Consider the following 23,488-nt stretch of genomic DNA (forward strand, 5'->3'; position numbering starts at 1 on the left):
AGATAAAGAAGTAAAATACAGCACTATGTCATCAGTTTCTGATTCATTAAATTGTATAACAGTGCAAAATATTGCTCATTTGTAGTGGTCTTCTTGAACTATTTGGAAAAAAAGATATAAAAATAACTAAAAACATGTTGAAAAATAAACAAGTGATTCAACTATAAATAAAGATTTCTACACATAGAAGTAATCATCAACTTAAAGTGCCCTCTTTGGGGATTGTAATAGAGATCCATCTGGATTCATGAACTTAATTCTAAACATTTCTTCACAAAAAAGAACATTTTTAATATAATATTAATGGAACATGTCCACAAAAAATCTAGCTGTCAACACTGAATATTGCATTGTTGCATTTCTTTTCACAGTTCTTTTTGACAGACATTTTAGTGAGAAACCTGAGCTTGTGCTTCACTGAGGATCTTTGTCGGTCTTGGTGGCAGGGAGGCAACTCTGGGTTTATGGTAATGAATGGAATAGCCTACTTGATTTGATGTTCAGTTTATGAACTTAAATTCATATTTTGTTGAAGTATTATTCAATAAATATATTTATAAAGGATTTTTGAAGTGATGCTATTTTTAAAATATTTAAAAAAAAATCTCACGTACCCCTTGGCATACCTTCAAGTACCCCCAGGGGTACGCGTACCCCCATTTGAGAACCACTGTTTTAAGGGACCAAAAGTAATTAGACAATTGGCTACTCAGCTGTTCCATGGCCAAGCGTGTGTTATTCCCTCGTTATTTCATTTACAAGGAGCCGATAAAAGGCCTAGAGTTAATTTCAAGTGTGGTATATTCATTTGAAATCTGCGAAAGGTCATCTCTCAATATGAAGTCTAAAGAGCTGTCACCATCAGTGAAGCAAGACATCATTAGGCTGAAAAATCAAAACAAACCCATCAGAGAGATAGCAAAAACATTAGGTGTAGCCAAATCAACTGTTTGGTACATTCTTAAAAAGAGAGAACGCACTGGTGAGCTCAGCAACACCAAAAGACCTGGAAGACCACGGAAAGTAAGTGTGGTGGATGACAGACGAATCCTTTCCCTTGTCAAGAAAAGGCCCTTCACAGCAGTTGGCCAGATGAAGAAAAGTCTCCAGGAGGTACAGTAGGTGTATCTGTGTCTTAAGTCAACAATTAAGAGAAGACTTCACTAGAGGAAATACAGAGGTTTTGTCACGAGGTGTAAACCATTGGTGAGCCTCAAAACCTGGAAGGCCAGATTAGAGTTTGCCAAGAAACATGTAAAATAGCCTGTGCAGTTCTGGAACAACATCTTATGGACAGATAAGACAAAAGATCAACTTGTAACAGAATAATTTAAAGAGAAGAGTTTGGCGAAGGGAAGGAATTGCTCAAGATCCAAAGCATACCACCTCATCAGTGAAGCATGGTGGTGGTAGTGGCATGCATGGCTGCCAGTGGAACTGGATCGCTTATATTTATTGATGATGTGACAGCTGACAAAAGCAGCACAATGAATTCTGAAGTGTTTGGGGCAATATTATCTGCTCATATTCACAATGCAGACGGACAATGACCCGAAGCATACTGCGAAAGCAACCAAATAGTTTTTTAAGGCAAAGAAGTGGAATGTTCTGCAATGGCCAAGTCAATCACCTGACCTGAATCCGATTGAGCATGCATTTCCCTTGCTGAAGACAAAACTGAAGGGAAAATGCCCAAAGAACAAGCAGGAACTGAAGACGGGGGCCTGGCAGAGCATCACCAGGGACGAAACCCAGCGTCTGGTGATGTCTATGAGTTCCAGACTTCAGGCTGTCATTGACTGCAAGGGATTTGCAACAACGTATTAAAAAGTGACAATTGGATTTATAATTATGTTAGTTTGTCCAATTACTTTAGGTCCCTTAAAATGTGGAAGGCACATATAAAATATGTTGTAATTCCTACACCGTTCACCTGATTTGGATGTAAATACCCTCAAATTAAAGCTCAAAGTCTGCACTTAAAGCACATCTTGATTGTTTCATTTCAAATCCATTGTGGTGTTGTACAGAGCTGGAACATTGTGTCAATGTCCAAATATTTATGGCCCTAACTGTAGATAAAACAATTATTTGATCATGATTCATCTAAATAAATCAACAGAAACTAGACTGACTTTAGCTTATGTATATCAGAGTTGAAACCCTTACCCGCGCCTTATTGTAGTCATATTTGTCAGGATTGTCAGCCATGTATTTCCGATATACATTCCTAGTCTCCTTGTCGGGGCTGACATTATATGGCGTCTGCCCTTTTACGTTACTGTAATAGAATACATTCACGACTAAATGAAGTCTGGATGCAGATCAACAACATGTTGAAATTGGACACAACATTTCCGACCTGCATGTGGGGTCTGCTCCAGCGTCCAGCAGCAGCCTGACGACTGCCTTCTGAGCAGCTGCTGATGCAACATGCAGCAAAGTAAACCCTGAAGAGTCAGTGCGCTTATTAAGAAGACTCAAAGGACAAGAAACATCCGTGGTGTCGCCCTCTGACAGCTCCAGGGTCTTTCCGGAAAGATGGAGGAGTGAGCACAGGGCATCCACGTCCCCAACTTTGCAGGCTGTGAAGAGGGTATCTCTCATGCTGTACTCCCAGCAGTCATCCCCTGCTACCAGATTCACATTTTTCTCTGTCAAACAGTACAGGTGTAAAAATAAGTTACACTTTTTTCCAATTGCTTACACACTAAATGTTAAATGCTCACACAGTTAAAAGTCTACACACAGTAAGCAAAACCACTGTGCCGATTTGCCTAATATTAGGCATACATAGACTCTGCTTCACAGTTTTTGCGAAATATTACACACAATGCTTTACACACACCTTCCCATCTTGCACACGTATAAGGATTGTGATACACACATTTTTACACCTTATACAAAGATAAGGATTGTGAAGTTACTTCCTGGACAATCCAAAGGGCTGGCTTGCCAACGACCACACAATTGAACACATTGGATAATCACATCCACCAGGTGATACATTGAAAATACAGCTTTCAAGTGGGTGCTACAGCTATATAGTTTTTTCCATTTGTAATAGTTATCTCCAGATTTGTTTTCAAACCTTTTTATTTGTCTTAGATTTTAATTAGTACTGCATATCATTGTTGACTACTGTGATATGTTACTTTACCTGACTGTGGTAAAAATAAATATTTGCAGTTTGCAGCGTCATTGTTGCGCACTTCTTGAAAGGATTACAGGATATTTTTACTTTCCCTTTAGGTCCTTACATACAGACTGACTTCAAAGTAAACAATGACGATTGCTATGGATTTGCTAATATATTTTGTCAAGTCACAGTAATCATTCATCACATATGCTAAAAAGGTCAGGCAAAATGCCCCATACATGTGATTTCTTATAAAGCAAAATAGGGTTTTTTACAAATGTGTTTTGTATTTATCACTGTTCTGGGTAACTCACTCCAATAGTGTCTTATCATTTGAAGTCTGTGTGAGTGAGATGACAATACAACTGCATTTTTACAAATGCTTGCTTGCTTTATGTTTATGAATGGGCATATGTTTTGACCGAAGTGTGTCATTTTGCAAATAATGTAGGAATTAAGAAAATTGAATGTTGTTTTTGGAAAAGTGTGTATATCCTTTTGAAAAAAAGACACACAGTTAGTAAAATTGTGTGTAAGCAAATGGAAAAAACTGTAAACACTAATAATACACTATAACAAAACATAAAAGTAATAAAACTCAGTACATTGAACACATACCGAAATAATTATTCAATTGTTAATTAACCAATTGATCAAGAAGATGTCAAATGTCCAGACAATAATTTTACAACAGACACCCCTGTTGGTAGAATTGTATGACATTAGGACCACTGGAATTTTGGAGGTGTCACTATCTCCAACAGTAACTAATTAGTATGTGTGACTATGGCCACATTCACTCTGCAAGGTAGGATGTTCAATTCGGATTTTTTTTTGTCAAATCTAATCTTTTTATGTTTAATTCGCCTTATGATCCGGTGCAGCGTTTGTATGAAAATAGACCCGCTCATCGGCAGTGTGCCTCGCAATCCGGTGTGCCCTATGATCCGAACGCAATTGTGGCAATATCAAGGATTTTTTTGCAATCAAGGTCAACATTTTCCGAACCAAAATAGTGTGTCTAGAAGATTGAGAAGAAAGAGTGCAAACATTTTGGCTCTTGCAGTTTGTGCGACATTTGCTTTGACGTCTTCTCTGAAGAGACAGGAGTGGTGGAACATTGGCGTGAGTACCTAAAGCATGTCCCCTTTTTTTCTGCTCATTTGTCAACTATTTATTTTGCAAAAGTCTATTTTGGCGAATAATTATGACCCTTATCACTTCTTGATGATACATGGGTCGGAGGAACGCGACCTGAGTGGTTAGAATGCAGTCGCATCGGATACATACCTTATTTATATCCAGATACGAAAGAGGAATTTGAAATAGTACTGTTCACATTGACATGAAAAAATCCCGTACAGGTCACATATGGGCAAAAAAATCAGAATTGACCTGCAATGTGAACAAAGACCTTTGTCAGTGAGAAGCAAACTCACCTTCTGAATTTTTCTTCCCCCTACTCTTTATCTTTGATTGCGTCCGCTGAGTTGTGTCTTCTTCCTTGTCTTTGTCGTCCATTTCGGTGTTACTGAGCTCTGCCATGTCTAACAAAATAAAATACTAATTTAATTGCTTTGGAATAAAATACTTGCTTGGCTTTCTGTAAGGACCACACTTGATAAGACTCACCCTCTTCTTCTTCTTCCTTCTTTTTTTGTTTCCTCCTCTTTCTTCTATTCTGTCTAGAGGGTTGAACTTCAAACTCCTTGAGATGCTGACTTCCCACGGTCAATTCCATCATGACGAGCTGAATCTCACCTTCTTGCTCCTCATCTGAGCTGCTATCGCAAGCCTGTGCTGAGGTACGCACACAAAAATAATAGTACTATTAATCATCGATGATTATGTATTCAATTTTAGCAATGCCCATTTTAATGCTGTGATTCAAGCACTTGTCTATGTTAATAGGACACTTCATTAGGTACATCTGCACAATCTAAAGAGATTAGTTTATTATTGTGGTCGTGATAAACGGGTGTGTACAACATCAAGGTACCAAAGTGAGAACTGTTCCCAAGATTGAAACTCACCTTCCTCCTGCTCCATCTTAGGTGGTGCTGCAGGCTGGACAGTCTTCTTCCATGGCTTTTTTGGTACGTTGCTAAAGGTAGACATGTCAGTGTCCTTCCCTGGATCAACACATTGTGCAGACATTGTTACATCATACCCAATCCTCACGATCTTTCAAAATGTTCCACAATAGTAATCCGAACAGACTACGAGCACATAGGATAGACCATATACCAGACACAATACAAAAAGGAAGTAGGATTAAAGAGTGTTTTTTCTGTAGTTTGATTATTTTGTGTCAATATTCCAAAAGTAGTTTTGATGACTTTGACATTTTTTAGGGTCTTCAGCATTCTTCTTTAACCTTTTTTGATCCTCCTTTTTGTGTGATTGTTGCAGTCTAAAAATTGTAAAACAAATACCTAATTGATGTTTTAATAATTGTATACACCTAAATGTGGACACTAGATGGCAGTAAACGCACATACACAGCGCTCATTGTCAAATTATTACAATGTTTATTTCATTCTGACTAATAGTAATAATTAATTATAATGACACAAGACTGCAAGTAGCACACTTTCTCAGGGTATGTTTTGTGCTTTAAAAGGGTTTGTCTAGCTTAAACATTAATTTAAGTTCCTACATATTTACCCCACACATTTAGGAGCATATCTGAACTGTCGAGAGCGATCTAAAAACAGTAATTTTTGCTGCTAAGTGAGAGACGATGAGCGAACATCTCTCTCTTGTAAAATCTGCCTTTTTGCTCGGTCAGCATTACAAATGAGAATCTGTTTTTAATTGTCTTACCCTGGATACATAAAGCTTAAATACATACATATATATATATATATATATATATATATATATACATATATATATATATATATATACATACACACACACGTGTAAACTAGGAAGTCAGGACGCCAGTGTGTTGCTAAATGTTTATGTACCGGTACTAAATTACCCAAAAGGCTTAGCGTTGTAGAGAGAAACCGGAGATCGGTCTAAGCTACGCGTGAGAATGACAATTGTGCCGTTTGATCAATAAAGAGTTGATATGTTTTTACATGCTGTTGTTCCTGCTATGCATACAAAAAAAACAAACATGCATTTGATCAGACAGTTGAAGTGTGTGCAGTTTAATGGTGCCGATTATCCAAAATGTGCGAAGTTGCGAGGCCGCACATAATTCGAGAGGATTTATTCAGTTTGCATAAATTGGTGCGATCGCCACATCGCAAATTCCTGAAGGGACTGTTGTATAGAGTATGTACGTTGGACACATTCAAATCATTGCTAGTAGTAAGTCATTCCCCAAAACCAGTGAGGTTGGCACGTTGTGTAATTCATAAATAAAAACAGAATACAATAATTTGCAAATCCTTTTAAACTTAAATTCAACTGAATAAACTGCAAAGAGAAGATATTTAATGTTTGAACTGAGAAAGTAATTTTTATTTTGCAAATAATCATTAACTTAGAATTTAATGGCAGCAACACATTACAAAAAAGTTGGCACAGGGGCATTTTAACATCAGTGTTACATGGCATTTCCTTTTAACAACACTCAGTAAACGTTTGGGAACTGAGGAGACACATTTTTTAAGCTTTTCAGGTTGAATTATTTCCCATTCTTGCTTGATATACAGCTTAAGTTGTTCAACAGTCCGGGGTCTACGTTGTGGTATATATTGCGCCAAACATATTCAATGGGAGACAGGTCTGGACTACAGGCAGGCCAGTCTAGTACCCGCACTCTTTTACTATGAAGCCATGCTGTTGTAACACGTGGCTTGGCATTGTCTTGCTGAAATAAGCAGGAGCGTCCATGATAACATTGCTTGGATAGGAACATACGTTGCTCCAAAACCTGCATGTACCTTTCAGCATTAATGGTGCCTTCCCAGATGTGTAAGTTACCCATGCTTTGGGCACTAATACACCCCCACACCATCACAGATGCTGGCTTTTCAACTTTTCGCCGAGAACAATCCGAATGGTTCTTTTCCTCTTTGTTCTGGAAGGTACGACGTCCACAGTTTCCAAAAACAATTTGAAATGTGGACTCGTCAGACCACATAACACTTTTCCACTTTGCATCAGTCCATCTTAGATGAGCTCGGGCCCAGTGAAGCCGGCGGCGTTTTTGGGTGTTGTTGTTAAATGGCTTTCGCTTTGCATAGTAGAGTTTTAACTTGCACTTACAGATGTAGCGACAAACTGTAGTCACTGACAGTGGTTTTCTGAAGTGTTCTTGAGCCCTAGTGGTGATATCCTTTACACACTGATGTCGCTTTTTGATGCAGTACCGCCTGAGGATCGAAGGTCCGTAATATCATCGCTTACGTGCAGTGATTTCTCCAGATTCTCTGAACCTTTTGCATACATACATACATATTACGGACCGTAGATGGTGAAATCCCTAAATTCCTTGCAATAGCTCATTGAGAAATGTTGTTCTTAAACTGTTCGACAATTTGCTCACGCATTTCTTCACAAAGTGGTGACCCTCGCCCCAACCTTGTTTGTTAATGACTGAGCATTTCATGGAAGCTGTTTTTATACCCAATCATGGCACCCACCTGTTCCCAATTAGCCTGTTCACCTGCGGGATGTTCCAAATAAGTGTTTGATGAGCATTCCTCAACTTTCTCAGTCTTTTTTGCCAATTGTGCCAGCTTTTTTGAAACATTTTGAAGGCATCAAATTCCAAATGAGCTAATATTTGCAAAAAATAAGTTTGAACGTTAAGTATCTTGTTTTTGCAGTCTATTCAATTGAATATAGGTTGAAAAGGATTAGCAAATCATTGTATTCTGTTTTTATTTACGATTTACAAAACATGCCAACTTCACCGGTTTTGGGTTTTGTACTTACCATGAACATGAACTGTGGAAAGCACATGGTGTACCCGCTGTACTTCTCGAAAGGTTGCCCTGCGTGTGGCAAAGGGGACGCTGCGGATCTTGGCGTCTTTTTTGTCCAGCGGACTCGTACGGCCGCCAAAGAAGATTGTTTTATTGTAGCTTGGGGCTCGTACAAATACGGTAGACGCTTCCTTCAGGTGCTCACCCCAGGTCGCCAAAAGATCCTGAATGTCCTGCAAAAATGTAGCGGTATTAATCTTGAGTTATGAAGAAACAAAATATGTTAACATTTTGTTCTGTATGAATAGAAAAAGTGTTAATGCAGGAGAATAATGAATAATGAAATTAATAAATGTTTTGCATAGAAAAATAATAAAATGTGTTACTATAGGGCAAACTGCTAGCATAATAAAACATTTTTTTAAATGTACAGGTAAAGTTTTTAAGCAAGCTTTACATTTTATTTACTATTGTATAAAAAGAAGTTATAAACAGGCTCTATGGTCATCGTTATCATTTCCTTCATTGCTATCAGTGCTAATTATAATGGTATTAATAACGATACTGTATATCAAATTAAAAAGTTGAAGTTTCCCGATGTGATTACGTACACCGGTACGAATCTAAACCGAAGGGGCAGTTTTTACCCAGAAATGTTTGTCATGTACAGAATCAATACAATGTTTTCAATTAAGATACAAAACCGATTTTTGGGGAATTTTTCCTATCATTCACAATCCTCAGTAAGACAAGCACACATATGTATTTCTTTTTTTATGCATTCTAAATAGTAAATAAATGCGATCAAAAGACTGCTTACAATGGAACTTATGGGAGTTGCTCTATTCTGCCTCTAAAAGCCCTTGAAAAAACATTCAAACACCTCCATTAAGGTTTTTTTTTATACATGCTGTAAAGTATATATGTAATGTAGTAACAGGCACATTAATAACAGAATTTACTTTTTTTGCGTATTTTGATCATTTTAAGCATACATTTTAAGCATTCATTTAAAAACACATCACAACGTTTGCTTTTTTCCCCAACTACATCACTGCTTTCTACTCACTGCAGACGTCAGACTTCATGACAGCCAACAGACATAATAAAACAACGCTTACTGTGTAATGTCTGCTGTCATTAAGATGCTGACTGATAGAATCTTGTTATGTTCCCGTTTTAGATGAAAAATTACTCATTATCCTCGCAAAGAAAAGGTGGGTGGAACCAAACGTCTTTTCATGTCGTTCTTGCCATTTACGGGCCTAAATTGGCTGTCAAAGTGTACCAACTTGTCGGATTACACCCTCGTCCTTCTACTATCCAGGTGAGAAGCATTATTTATGATCTACAATAAGCTTTTATACCGTAAGCAAAGTAAGCCAGAAAGCAGTTTACCACTCGATAATGTAAACATTGGCACATACGCTTGTGACCGCGGCACTGCAATAGTTTGTCTGCGTTAGCGCTTATAATAACAACATCACTAATACTTGGTAAGTATTCAAGTCACAAAAGTTGCCGCTTTTTGGATGGTTTTGTTTTATGGGAGTGATAGAGGACCTCCAATCGGCTCCGCTGTAAGCGGACTTTTATTTACGAGTTAGAATGCATTAAAAAAAATACATCTATTGTTATGCCTTGTGACCGATAGGTAATTCCAGAAAAGTTCCAGTTCCCCTTTAAATATCGACTGATAGGGATATTATTCCTATTAAATATCAGCACGAATAATAGTATAAACCTTTATGTACTTTTTTAGTGTGCATTCAATTTATTAAGTTATGGTCACAATGGAGTAAGTTGAATGATGCGGACACGTACTGGATACTTTGATACACTTCTGCCTTGCAGACTTTGTATCTGTAAGTAATCTGCAGATATAAATATTTCATTTTTGTTCACCCTGAAAAATTTAATGTTTTAGACTGTAACGTTGTTAAAGTTTAAGTACCAATGATTGTCACACACACACACAAGGTGTGGCGAAATTATTCTCTGCATTTGACCCATCACCCTTGATCACCCCCTGGGAGGTGAGGGGAGCAGTGAGCAGGAGCGGTGGCCGAGACCGGGAATTATTTTTGGTGATTTAACCCCCAATTCCAACCCTTGATGCTGAGTGCCAAGCAGGGAGGTAATGGGTCCCATTTTTATAGTCTTTGGTATGACTCGGCTGGGATTTGAACTCACAACCAGTGTTGGGTTTGTTACTGAAAACCAGTAACTAGTTAGTTACTAGTTACTTTATTTCAAAAGTAACTCAGTTACTAACTCAGTTACTTAAACCAAAAAGTAATGTGTTACTGTGAAAAGTAACTATTTAGTTACTTATATATTTATTTTTATTTTTTAAGGCCCCATTTAATGCCCTTTTAGCCTTCATTTCAGTACTGTTATTGCACTGGAGAATAATACAATCTGTTGATCAACTTGACATGCATTTGCATTACTGAACTCTGCTAAGCAATGTGGTCTACATACTTACAACACTCAAAGACAAAGTTTCAAAGGGCCAATTTGTTTCAGACCAGAACAAATTGACAAAACTATTTTAAATAGCTGCAACATAACATACATAAGTAACAAACAGCATAATAACAACATAGCTGTAAACCAAGAAAGGCACACTACATACATAAAGCCTAACCAGGTGTTTTTTTATCTCAAGGAATTCTGAAATAAAATCATGTCTGAAGCCCAGAACACTCTACACATTTCCCCACTTAGTTTAGAGAAAAGGAAATATTAGCCTGGCCCACTCGTATCCCTCTTTAGGTTTGTGAACTTTATAGTCTAAACATTTAGAGTGATGTGATAATCAAACACTCTAGAAGTCTAGAATGAAAGAGTATATAAGAGAATTGACAGAGTGTGTGTACCTTCAGTGTGCAGTGCCTCGTTAAAATCCAGCCGCTGTTGGAGGTGGAGGTGAAGTGTGTGTCTCTTTACTAGCTTTGTCGAAGCATGTTGTTTTTGTAGCTGTTTCAGCATATTTGAATTGCGAGGATAGGATCTTTGATCCAAGACACAACTTACGTTCAACTAAAATGTTCTTTTCTTTGTGGTCGATAAAAGAAACGTGCTGAAAATATCTCCATTTTAAGAAACTCGGCTTCGGGGTTCGCCATGACGTCTTGTTAGTAAACACATACACACACCCTCCCACACACACACACGTACACACAGACAGCGCGCGGCGCGCCTCTTCCTTGTCGCCTCTTCCGCAGCGCTGTAATAAAACACTCAGATCTTCTCAGTTTCTAGCCGATACAACATAAAAAATAACGCAGTAACGCATCATGTAGTAACGGTAACTGAGTTACTGAATATAAAAAATAACGCGTTAGATTACTATTTACCGCCGATGGTAACGGCGTTACAGTTGGGACTAACGCGTTACAAAGTAACGCGCTAGTCCCAACACTGCTCACAACCTACCGATTTCAGGGCGGACACTCTAACCACTAGGCCACTGAGTAAGCCCAGTCGGCCACTGATCAATTAAGGACTCTTACTATGTATGTCTACCCCGTGTGCTATTGTGTGCTTAGCTGTTGTGTAGCTGCCAGCTCCTCTGAGCCTTTAGACTACCATGTTTACCTTTTGTAAATGACTTGACCAAAATACAAGAAAAGACCAACCACATTTGCTTATTAGATGTGAACTGGCTCTCCAGTTTTGCACATATGAGCGCTCATATCGTAGATTTTAGATGCAAGCTGATATAATTCGATACTGTTTTTTTTTTTTACTGATATTGGACCGACATCAATACTATATCGTGACACCCCTAGTGCAGGCCACTGTAGTGTAGTCTTGCCTTGACGAGCGCTGCCTCGTTATATCGCCTGAGAGCGGCTCCTGCAGACTTAGGTGTGTGACTGCGGTTTTGAGAATCTCTCAGTCCTTGGGCGGTGCCCCGCTTTGCACGAACAGTGTATCGATGGAAGGTCTTGTGCTGTAGGACTTCTTTTCTGAGGAAAGAAAAACATAATATTGAATTTGAGACAATACATTTCTTCTATTGAACTACTAGCCATAAAATGTGTTAAAAACAAGCATACCCCTGGAACACTGCACCAGCAAAATGGCCTCCCCCCGTCATGAGGATTATCCACAGTGTCTTCTTGTTAATGGACTTCAAGGACGAGGCCAGGTCTTGCTCTTCATCTGACTGACCAAAAAAAAAGTATTAATTGTTAGAATAATTATGTGTAAGTCATCACACAACTCTTATGCTTAAAGGCCGTTGCTATAGTTATTATAAATTGTGCTGAAGTTGTACTTTTCTATCTGTGCAAAGGGACAACTTGCAATCCAAAGATTGCGAGTCGTCTCGTATCAGTGTTTGTGTCCAAAACCGGCCTGCTGACTGCCAAGGGCGAACATCGAGTGCCGTGACGCAGACAGAGCAAAAACAGGGCGATATCACGAGTGTCAGTACATTTGCATTTCATGAATAGTCATATGTTGTGTCTAACTGGGGCTGCTGAGATTACCCCAATTCCTTCAGAGGCAGCCTCAGTGATGTAACCAGGGACCTCCCAAATAAATAGAGGAGCACGTGGGACTGTTACCTTAGAGCGTAGGTTGGTTCTGTAACTAAGAGTACAACCCAAAACGCCTCTCTTCATTGAGCTAAATTTAACTCTGTCTCTGCATGATTTCTTGCTTCTTGTCTGTTTAATAGATGTCATCAGTGTTTGAACCTGACAATAATAATTAGCACAAACTTGTTTTCGCCACTTTGGAGAAAAGAAGCGCTTTAATGATCCAAGTTTGACCAGTGATGGGCAAATTACTTTGAAAATTATATCAATTAAATTAATTCAATTACTAATGGAATAACTTGTCAATAAATGTAATCAATTACTAGGGAAAGTAATGAATGCGTTACTTTTTTTTTTTAACTTCAAATATCTTGCGTATTGTGGCTCGGTTGGTAGAGCGGCCGTGCCAGCAACTTGAGGGTTCCAGGTTCGATCCCCGCTTCCGCCATCCTAGTCACTGCTGTTGTGTCTTTGGGCAAGATACTTTACCCACCGGCTCCCAGTGTGGGTTTCACTATGTAAATGGCTTCGAGTCACGAGAGAAAAGCTCTATATAAATATAATTCACTTCACATACAGTTGAGATATGTTTCATGAGAGTAGAGTGCGTGCCTTTAAAAGGCGGTGCCTGTTGCCATGGTCCATGGAGAATAGCATTAGCTGTTAGCTCCGCATTGGCACGTTGCAGTCCGCGGCAGGGAGTGATTGGTGAACTGTGTTCACTGCATGTTGTCAATGCTACTTAATAAAGTGACTGATAGTGTTTTGGTGGCTGTATTTCTCCTTGTCCACAAACAGAGTATAGTGGGATTACATGGTTATTACTTCAATTAATTGTTGTTCATTATTCCCCATGTAGTAGTTATGTATGTACTTATATGATGTGTTAAGTGGTCTTCCTTAATGACATGCACTTCACTTGGAGTTTGGGGGTGGTCGCTGTAAAAGAGCAACTTCCTGGAGTGCAGAAGCTGTTCTTTTGACGCTGTCTTGTTGAACTACAACCGCCACAAAATTAGCATGCCACGTTGATTAGTTGTTTCAATAACATCATTGTAACGTACATAAAAGTAAATAGGCCTAATAAGATTACTCATTACTTGAAAAAGTAATTGGGTTTGTGATGCTGTAGTTATGTGACAAAAGACTTCTTCCTCATGGACTAATCTAGATGGTCCCCTGTGTATACACCCACTATTTTATGGAGGACAGCTTAGTTTAAAATAAATAATAAAAAAGGATTCGCTCTACATCTTAAAATAAACTCTAGAGCTCTGACAACTATCCATTCGTCAGCTACAGTTGTAGGTTTCATCATTTTATGTTTCTTTCACTGTAGATGCTAGTGTTGCTATTGTTTGTATCCTCCTGACGTTGTGTTTTATGACATGTATTACAGTATGTTGGACAGGTGCAGAGTTGGTGTTCATGGATAAAGTGCAGAATAGTACTTTTTGTGGCCCCAAACTATGAACACAGCTCATTTGCATTAAAGCCACAGACACACAAACAGGCACAACGTGCAGTAAGGCTTACTAAGAACACTTGAACTGTTTCCAGCATCGAGGCTAGATTTTACACAATACACTCCAAAGAGTCAGGGACGATATTTTTTTAGAACGATACGATCCGAAACAATTCAGTGAGTTGAAATCGATATAGTAACTTTTTTAGCAAAGAAATCAAGCAGTTTGACTGTAAAATAAATACTAGATACTGGACGCTGCAGGTTAAGTGTCCTATATTCCTGTTATTTTTATTAGGGAATTAGGTATAAATGAATTATGGATACAAACAAGCAAGTAAACAACAATTATTGGCCAATGCATTCAGATCAAATGCAACCAACACTTTAGGTTGACTTAACTAATTTTCAATATTCAAGAAATTTTCAATAAAAGTATAGTAAACAACATTTTAACAGTACATTAACATGCTACTTATGCTTTAGACATGTATATATTACATTTATATATTTTACAAAAATAATACCAATAATATTAATATCAAAATAAACACCAACCAACATCTCTTCAGTTTGAATTAACAGTAGGTTTACCTGCTATTTTGACTATTGTTTATTGAGATAAAAATAATAGAAATGTATAAATTATCATAAAAAATGAAGTGCAACCAAATCTCTTCAGGTTAATTGAGCAGTGGTGTGACCTGCTACTACTCTCATTTTAATAAACAGCTACGAAAGCATAGAAAAGTCACAACAAATGCAAATGCCACAACACCACAATTATAAGCCAAAACACAACAATAGGAAAACAGAACGGAAGTGGCAGGCGACAAGTTTCAATGACTCACCGACTTCCTGAGACGGAAAGTTGAAAACGGTGTAATAAAAATAAGTGAAGTGTGACCAAGTTTTCTGTCATAAATAACTCTTTTTACTTTTTCCCAATAATACTAAAATACTAAGTTTTCCGTAACTTGCTTTGCTGTCACTTGCATCACGTCCTTTGTGGCTTAAAGTTGTTTTTTGTGGTTTTATATTATTGTGTTGTGGCACAGGGGTTAGTGCATGTGCCTCACAATACGAAGGTCCTGAGTAGTCCTGAGTTCAATCCCAGGCTTTAATGAGGTTTGCATGTTCTCCCCGTGACTGCGTGGGTTCCCTCCGGGTACTCCGGCTTCCTCCCACCTCCAAAGACATGCACCTGGGGATAGGTTGATTGGCAACACTAAATTGGCCCTAGTGTGTGAATGTTGTCTGTCTATCTGTGTTGGCTCTGTGATGAGGTAGCGACTTGTCCAGGGTGTACACCGCCTTCCGCCTGAATGCAGCTGAGATAGGCTCCAGCACCCCCCGCGACCCCAAAAGGGATGAGCGGTAGAAAATGGATGGATGGATGGGTGTTGTGGCGTTTGTATTTGTTGTGGCTTTTGCAATCGTGCTGTGGCTGAAAGTTGAGCTGTCATTTAAGATATTGTCGCGTTTGCATTTGTCGTGACCTTTCTCACCCACCCTAGCTATCCGCCATTTTTATTTTGATGACTGATGGCGATGACGCCACAGACGACGAGCATACAGACCTGAATAACGTTTTAACGTCCTCATCATCAAAGTGTTAAACTTCTTATTAAGTCTATATAAAACCATCTAATGTTTCCCTTTTTCTTGTATCGATAAAATCGACCAACTTCCTTTTAAAAACGATTTTGGATTGATACCTATCTTCCGGAAGACAAACTTGCCGAGCAGATTGATGTAGTTGAATCTAATATGATAGATAAATCGATATATCGATCAACCCTACCAAATACTTTATTGTCGGACCTTTGAGACTTTGCATAATATATAAAGTTAAAGTACCACTGATAGTCACACACACTAAGTGTGGTGAAATTACTCTCCGCGTTTGACCCATCCCCTTGTTCCACCCCTGGGAAGTGAGGGGAGCAGTGAGCAGCAGCGGTGGCCGCACTCGGGAATCATTTTTGGTGATTTAACCCCCAATTCCAACCCTTGCTGCTGAGTGCCAAACAGGGAGGTAACGGGTCCCATTTTTATAGTCTTTGGTATGACTCGGCCGGGGTTTGAACCCACGACCTACCGACCTCAGGGCGGACATTTTAACCACTAGGCCACTGAGCAGGTTTATATATAATAGCACAACATTTGATCATATTTGAATAATAAACAAACTGTTAGGCCTTACTTTTCCCTGTAGAATGCAGCGGTAGAAAGACAAGTACTGTCCTTCTGAGTTCTGGAACAACACTTTACTGGAAAGCCGAGCAGTCATCAAACTGGCATCCTCTGAGTTGGCACTATCCACACCAGCGGCGTTACAGTTCCTTTCCCTGTGGTCCATATCTGATCCTTCTTCCTCCTCAGAGTCAGACTCTGAACCCGAGATACTAGACAAATCTCCTGCAGAGTGATATAAGTATGTGATCAGCAGGCAGTAACATTTTTCCAGGAATGTATTTTCCCTTACCATCTCCGGTTTTCCTCTCAAACTCCTCGGTGGTGACCGGCGGCATTCCTGAGATCTTCAGTCTCAAGTTGAAGCGATGCCAATCCAGCTTGTAATGCTCCATCTGAAGTTTTGACGGGAAACCTTTAACTATTTCATATCAACGTAAAGTAGCATCAACCAGGGGGTGTTCCAGGCACCTGTTCCTCGCGGTTAATAAAAGAGCACCTACAGGCCGAGCACACCATCTTGTCCGAGACCTCTCTGACAACCGCCAACTCTTTCTCCTCCAACTCTGAAAAAGCCAGCAAGTCCATCCATGACAACTTTTAAGATGCTTAAATAGAAGACATTCATACTTTCTGGCTCTGCATTGGTACTCTGTTTCAGGAAGCAGTTGACTTCCCTTAGTTCTGTTACTACATCATCCTGGGAGCACAGGTCAAATATGGAGCAGTGTTCCGGACAAGTGGTCACTGGCGCTGCTGGCTTCATCGTGTCAACACCTGGAAGGACATTAGAAACAGATGTTTGCTGTTCGAATGGAACACCCAACACTGCGGTCTGTTGCTATAAGCGACATTATAACGTATATAACGGGGGTCAGCGACCCGCGGCTCTTTAGTGCCGCCCGAGTGGCTCCCAGGAGCATTTTTTAAAAAAGGATTGAAAATGGAAAAATAATTAGTTTTTCATTCAAATGAGCCACAGTGTGCTAGAAAAAGATGGAAAAAATGTTAAAAGATGGGGGGGAAATATTTTTTTTTGTTTTAGTATGTTTTTTGTTTGAGGACAAACATGACACAAACCTTCCCAATTGTTAGAAAGCCCACTGTTTAATATGTTTGTGTGTATGCTTCACTTATGAGGAGTATTTGGTGAACATCGTTTTGTCCTACTTATTTCGGCGGTTCTTGAACTCACCATAGTGTGGACTGTGACGCAACAGTTTTTTTTTTTACATGTAAAATCTTCCACTCTTTCTTTTCTCTCATTTTGTCCACCAAAAGTTTCATGCAAAAAGGTGCACTTTGTTGATGTTATTGACTTGTTGGAGTGCCAATCAGGCATATTCGGTTTGATTGATTGAAACTTTTATTAGTAGATTGCACAGTACAGTACATATTCCGTACAATTGACCACTAAATGGTAACACCCGAATAAGTTTTTCAACTTGTTTAAGTCGGGGTCCACGTTAATCAGTTCATGGTAAAGTGCATCACTGCAAGCTAATCCATGCCAACATCCTATTTAGGCTAGCCGTATGTACATATTGCATCATTATGCCTCATTTGCAGGTATATTTGAGCTCATTTAATATCCTTTACTTATATCGTCTTTGTATATAATTTAGTTTTGCATGTCACATGACACATTATCTGTATGTAATATTGGCTGCATTTCAGATAGTTGTTTGTGTGCCATGTTGTTCCAGACCACAGCAAACATTACCTAACTTGCCAAAGATTGTAATAAATCCATTAAAAGAAGACAGCCTGCCGTTTCCTTTAACTTGGGCACACACATCTATACATTTGGCCATTAAAAGCCAGTAATTTCCAGGAGTTATCTCTTCTTCTCAGTAGCCTCTGATTTACTAATGGTTTCTAATGTTGTAAAAATGGGTAGAATAAATATTACATTTCAACATTTCTGTCAACGAAGATTTGCTTCAGCCTGCGACACATAGTCATTTTGATAGTAGGCTATTATAGCTAGTATAGACACTTACGTCATGTGTTGCCTTCATTATAAGACTTATATACGACTTTTCAATGTTTGCGGCTCCAGACAGATTCGTTTTTTGTAGTATTAGTCCAATATGGCTCTTTCAACATTTTGGGTTGCCAACCCCTGGTACATAAAATAGGAAATACAACTGAGCTTAGTCGTTAGGGCTCACGTACATTTAAACAAATCTAAATTCGAACATAAAACAGTAGCTATAAGCAAATGACTACATATCTACGAGACATTCTTTAAAAACAACATACTTACGACACAGCTCCGCAAAAGTAGCAATAATAGACGACACGTCGTTGATTGAAGTTGTAACAGCCACCCCGGAAGTTTCTTCTTCGTTTAAGTTTACTGGTAGATCGCAGAGTGCGTCATTGCGACAGCGCCGCTCACTGGCAGGATGTGTGAAGCAAAATACCTCTTCTTCTTCTTCTTCTTCTTCTTCTTCTTCTTCTTCTTCATTTATGGCGGGTCGCAACCAACGTTATAGGTGCATACCGCCATCTACTGTACTGGAATATGTATCCTCAGGGTGACTACTTAATATGTTGGTATATACATATCAAATATCAATTTTCTACCGCTTGTCCCTTTTGGGGTCGCGGGATATCAAATATGTATTTACACAAAACCACACATAAAAAAGGGGAGAGATTAAAAAATAATAATAAAATTAAATAATAAAAAACCTGTAATTTAAGTATTAAACCTGTGATCTTAAGATATCCAATTAGAGCCTTGCTACATTCTTTATTGTTTTCCCCTTCCCTAAAATTGCCTTTAAACTCCATCTCCTACCTAGACTGTACAATTTGTCCCTTAGTGTCTTCCTCTGTGACCTGTACTTCCTACACTCCATCAGCACAAACCTAACATGTATCTGTTGCCACTTTGCCTAATAAGTATAATGTAGCAAAAGACCTTGATATAACGGATAGTTCGGGGGTCATGCGGATTTAAGCGCCGCCATAGTGGCTCCCTGGACCTCTTTGAGAGATGTGCGAAAACGGAAAAACAGAATTTTTTGTTTTGATATATTTTCTGTAGGAGGACAAACATGACAAAAACCTTCCTAATTGTTAGAAATTCCACTGTTTATGTTACACATGCTTCACTGATGAGAGTATTTGGCAAGCACCGTTCTGTCCTACTCATTTCAGAGATCCTTGAACTCATCGTAGTTTGTTTACATGTCCAACTTTCTCCGACGCTGCCACAGAAAGACGCGTTTTATGCCACTTCTTCTTTGTCTCTGTTTGTCCACCAAGTGTTTTATGCTGTGCGGGAATGCAAAAAAGTGAGCTTTGTTGATGTTATTGACTTGTGCGGAGTGCTAATCAGGAATATTTGGTCAATCCATGACCGCAAGATAATCGATGCTAACATGCTATTTAGGCTAGCTGTATGTACACATTGCATCATTATGCCTCATTTGTAGCTATATTTGAGTTCATTTAATTTCCTTTACTTATATCCTCTGTGTGTTTAATTTATATTTGCATGTCTCATGACACATTATCTGTATGTAATATTGGCTGCATTTCTCATAGTTGTTTGTGTGCCATGTTGTTCCAGACCACAGCAAACATCAGCTTGCAAAGATTGTAATAAATCCATTAGAAGAAGACAACCTGCCGTTTCCTTAAACTTGGACACACACGTTTATACCTGTGGCCATTCTGAGCCAGGAATTTCCAGGAGTTATCTCATCCTGTGAGAAGCCTCCATTTTATTAATGATTTCCAATGTTGCAAAAATGTGTAGAATAAAAATTGAAATACAACATTTCTGCCAACGAACATTTGCGTCAGCCTTTGATAGTAGGCTAATATAGACACTTACATCATGTGTTGCCATTATTAGTGTTTTATTATTTATTTTGTTTATTTAGCCATTTTTATTCTTGACAATGCTTATTGTAGGACTAAAGCATTGTTGAATATGCTTGAAAAGTATATCTATCTATGCGATATGGTGAAGCCGCAATATATAAGGGGTGATATGACGAGGGACGGCTGTAGTTATATTTCATGTTTGCCTATTCTATTCTAAAAAAAAAGTTTTAAAAAAACTCCTGCTAGTCAAACATCTTTTTAAGTTGATCTCAGATGGGCCCATACACATTTTCACTAGTTCAAAATGTGTCTTATCAGATTTAGAATTTGAAAAAAATCCAAAGATAATATAATATGCATGACAAGGATGTATATTTCCATAAAAATCCTTTATTAGATAAACAAATCAATAAAATTACCACTCAAAACTCAACAAAAGTGAAAGTACTTTGGGTTTTTTTTTTTCTTTGATCGGGTGGTTGGAGATTGTCACGAATCTTGTGCTGTGGAGAGAAAAAAAACAACCTTTTTGACATTAAAATACAATACAATACAAATTTAAGATGAAGAAATGATATCCTTACATGCAGCATGGTGATATTTGGTCTTTTGCAGATGCTGTTCCATTTTCAATTTCTCATCAGAGAGGCTTCGAATTTTAATTTGAGCAAAGTCCACTCTTTCCTGTAACTCCCTCTTTTCCTTTCTGGAAGAAAAAAAAAAAAAAGTATTTATTATTTCAACTGTGTATCGTTTCTCTAAGCAGATAAAGGAACACTTTACTGCACCCGTCTGCCGCAGCCTCGTTATTCAGCCGTTCCGTAATGTTTCTTTCCTCTTGGAGAAGTGTATGGAATTGCTGCAGCGCATGTATTACGTCACCTGATTGAATCATCAACTCATTCCTCTCTTTTATTTCTATTGTCCTGAAAAGAGATAAAGCATGTTAGTCAACAACTGCACTCACAATTGTCAATTGAAGACCGGAAGTTTATTATCCAATTTGGTTCATTTATATTCTTTAAAACGACATTTTATTTTTGTAGGTAGAAATTACGGAAATGAAAGCCGGAAGTGTGGCTGCGAAATTGACAGTTTTATTCATTAGGCAATGTAAGCATTTAAATTGTGACAAAACGCGGATTTAACTCCAACATACATTTGTTGTATTTCTTCCTCAACTTGGAGTCTTTTCTGTCGTGTTTCGTTTAGTATTAGACGGTTTTCCTCGATGTCTCGCTGCAGCCATTCGACGTCCTGCTGTGAAGCAGACGGACGGACGGCGACAATTAATTAAACGCCCCATTTTAAATGATTAAAATCAAATATTACGCTGCCTTTAATAAATAATTGTCTTACTTTTGGACGAAACATCAACCTCATCGTCAGCTAGAAACGGCCAAATAATTCGGACTCTGTCTTTCTGGTGTATATTATGAAAATGTTAACTACCGTCAGGTGACTGAGACGTCGCATTAATTATACGTCAGAGTGCTTTACCCGCTACAAGCACGTTCAACGCAACATGAAGTCAAAGTACTTTTTTATTATTATTAATGAAATAAAAGTAGATTATTATTATTAATGAAATAAAAGTAGAATATTATTATTAATAATGAAATAAAAGTAGATTATTATTATTATTAATGAAATAAAAGTACATTATTAGTATTTTAATGCATTCATTCATTTTTATTTATCTCCTTCATTGATGTGCATCTTTGATCGATAGACAATTATATATATATATATATATATATATATATATATATATATATATATATATATATATATATATATATATATATATATATATAATATATATATATAATATATATATATTTTCAATGAAAACTAAAACTCTTTAAAAGCCAAACAAAAGTGATGATTTTTGATGAAAACAGTTTGTTTGAATTTTTCGAAAATGTTTGTTTTCTCCTGTTCAGTGAACGCAAACATCTGAACATTTCTAGTAAAAGGAAGATGACTAAACGCATTTTAATTCAAATTTATTAAACTATTCTTGGAATCAAGACTTTTGTGTGTAAAATCGCAATAATTATTTCAACCTAAAAATGTTGATTTATTTCATCGCAGATGAAAATATGGCAATCAAATTGAACATCTCATCATGTTTTGAGTGTGGAAACATTGGAGTCTTGTCACCTTTGAACGTATTTTTGCACGTTTTCGAATAAAAAACCGAGAAGACAAAAAAATTAAAAAAAAAAAAATAAATAACCTTCAACGCAACTTCCAAAATACCAGTAGTAAGTAATCCATCCATTCCTACCACTTGTCATCGGAGTAGTTTAAACAGGGAAATATTTGTAATGTTTGATATTTGTCAATGTAAAAACAACGCTGCATATAAGACGTCGCACGCAATTAACCAAGTCCCAGAATGCATTGCGACACAATTTGGCTGTCAAGTACTCCGCCACAGTTGTCTTCCTTTAACTAACTAAGACTAGTAAAGGAAGCAAGTTCCTTTAACTAGCTAAGACTAGTAAAGGAAGCAAGTTCCTTTAACTAACTAAGACTAGTATAAGAAGTCAATTCGTAACTTCAATAAAATATCAATGCTTCTGCCAGCAGCTTCAAAACAACACGGTATGTATTGTGTTGTCTGTCTTTGCTAATATTTATTCGCTCATGCTTGCCAGATGTCACGGAACCGATCGTATAATGAAGTTAAAGGTACAAGTAAGTATCTTTTAAAAATAGTATGGTGAAGTGATAATAAATAATAAACCATTTACTCGCAGATTGTTGTGAACATCCATTCCATTGCCAGTCCCTTTACGAGTGACTGTCTTGCCTCAAACTTACCACCAGATGTCGCTGTCTTTGCACTGAATGACGTCACAAAGCGTCTTTCGACACAAATACGGATGTGACACCCGCATTGTTTAAGAAGTACGTAGCCAACGACCATTAAATCGTAAATATATAACGTGTTTGCAACGATACACCGGAAGATGTAGGGAATATTATCAAATTTTAACTGTGGCATGTCCAGAGCCCGGATAGCTCAGTCGGTAGAGCATCAGACTTTTAATCTGAGGGTCCAGGGTTCAAGTCCCTGTTCGGGCGGATGTTTTTTTTTTTTTTTTTGAGTTAACGCTAAATGATTGTTTATGCAAATATAATTAAAGTAAAAAGTTCATCAATTAGTTTAGTTTAGTCTTTATTTGAAGGGACAATGCACAGAGACATTAATCTCAAAGACAGATAAATTCTGCACCAGATTATAGCTAAATAGCTCATTTCCATCTGCAGTCCCTGGCTACCTAAATTAAAGGGATACAAAAATCATGCAATGCAATTATAACATTAAAATTATACTAAAGCATGTAATTAAATTAAGAAAAGTCATAAAATGTCCTTTCAATGACTC

At 37.9% G+C, this 23,488-nt stretch overlaps 1 protein-coding gene and 1 non-coding gene across 3 annotated transcripts in view; one reads left to right on the forward strand and one right to left on the reverse strand.

The window, feature by feature from the left end:
* The window catches only part of ankzf1 (ankyrin repeat and zinc finger peptidyl tRNA hydrolase 1), a 23,199-nt gene extending 4,555 nt beyond the window's left edge, over positions 1 to 18,644 (reverse strand). Inside the window, exons 1-13 of one of the 2 annotated variants that reach the window (XM_061971509.2) lie at positions 18,512 to 18,644; positions 16,873 to 17,019; positions 16,714 to 16,808; positions 16,535 to 16,637; positions 16,253 to 16,467; positions 12,096 to 12,205; positions 11,852 to 12,005; positions 8,039 to 8,261; positions 5,173 to 5,271; positions 4,772 to 4,939; positions 4,579 to 4,686; positions 2,363 to 2,654; positions 2,170 to 2,281 (exon numbers count right to left, since the gene is read on the reverse strand). In XM_061971509.2, coding sequence (XP_061827493.1) covers positions 2,170 to 2,281; positions 2,363 to 2,654; positions 4,579 to 4,686; positions 4,772 to 4,939; positions 5,173 to 5,271; positions 8,039 to 8,261; positions 11,852 to 12,005; positions 12,096 to 12,205; positions 16,253 to 16,467; positions 16,535 to 16,637; positions 16,714 to 16,808; positions 16,873 to 17,008 — 1,815 coding nt within the window. In that variant the 5' untranslated portion in view covers positions 17,009 to 17,019; positions 18,512 to 18,644. Of the gene's footprint in view, positions 1 to 2,169; positions 2,282 to 2,362; positions 2,655 to 4,578; positions 4,687 to 4,771; positions 4,940 to 5,172; positions 5,272 to 8,038; positions 8,262 to 11,851; positions 12,006 to 12,095; positions 12,206 to 16,252; positions 16,468 to 16,534; positions 16,638 to 16,713; positions 16,809 to 16,872; positions 17,020 to 18,507 lie in introns of both variants that reach the window. The other variant, XM_061971508.2, reaches the window with a different exon arrangement.
* Positions 18,645 to 23,111: 4,467 nt separating this feature from the next.
* trnak-uuu (transfer RNA lysine (anticodon UUU)) lies at positions 23,112 to 23,184 on the forward strand. Its single transcript has one exon. It is a non-coding gene; the product is annotated as a tRNA-Lys (tRNA).
* The last annotated feature ends 304 nt before the right edge of the window (positions 23,185 to 23,488 follow it).

Source organism: Nerophis lumbriciformis, linkage group LG13, assembly GCF_033978685.3.
Source record: "Nerophis lumbriciformis linkage group LG13, RoL_Nlum_v2.1, whole genome shotgun sequence".
Classification (NCBI taxonomy): Eukaryota; Metazoa; Chordata; class Actinopteri; order Syngnathiformes; family Syngnathidae; genus Nerophis; species Nerophis lumbriciformis.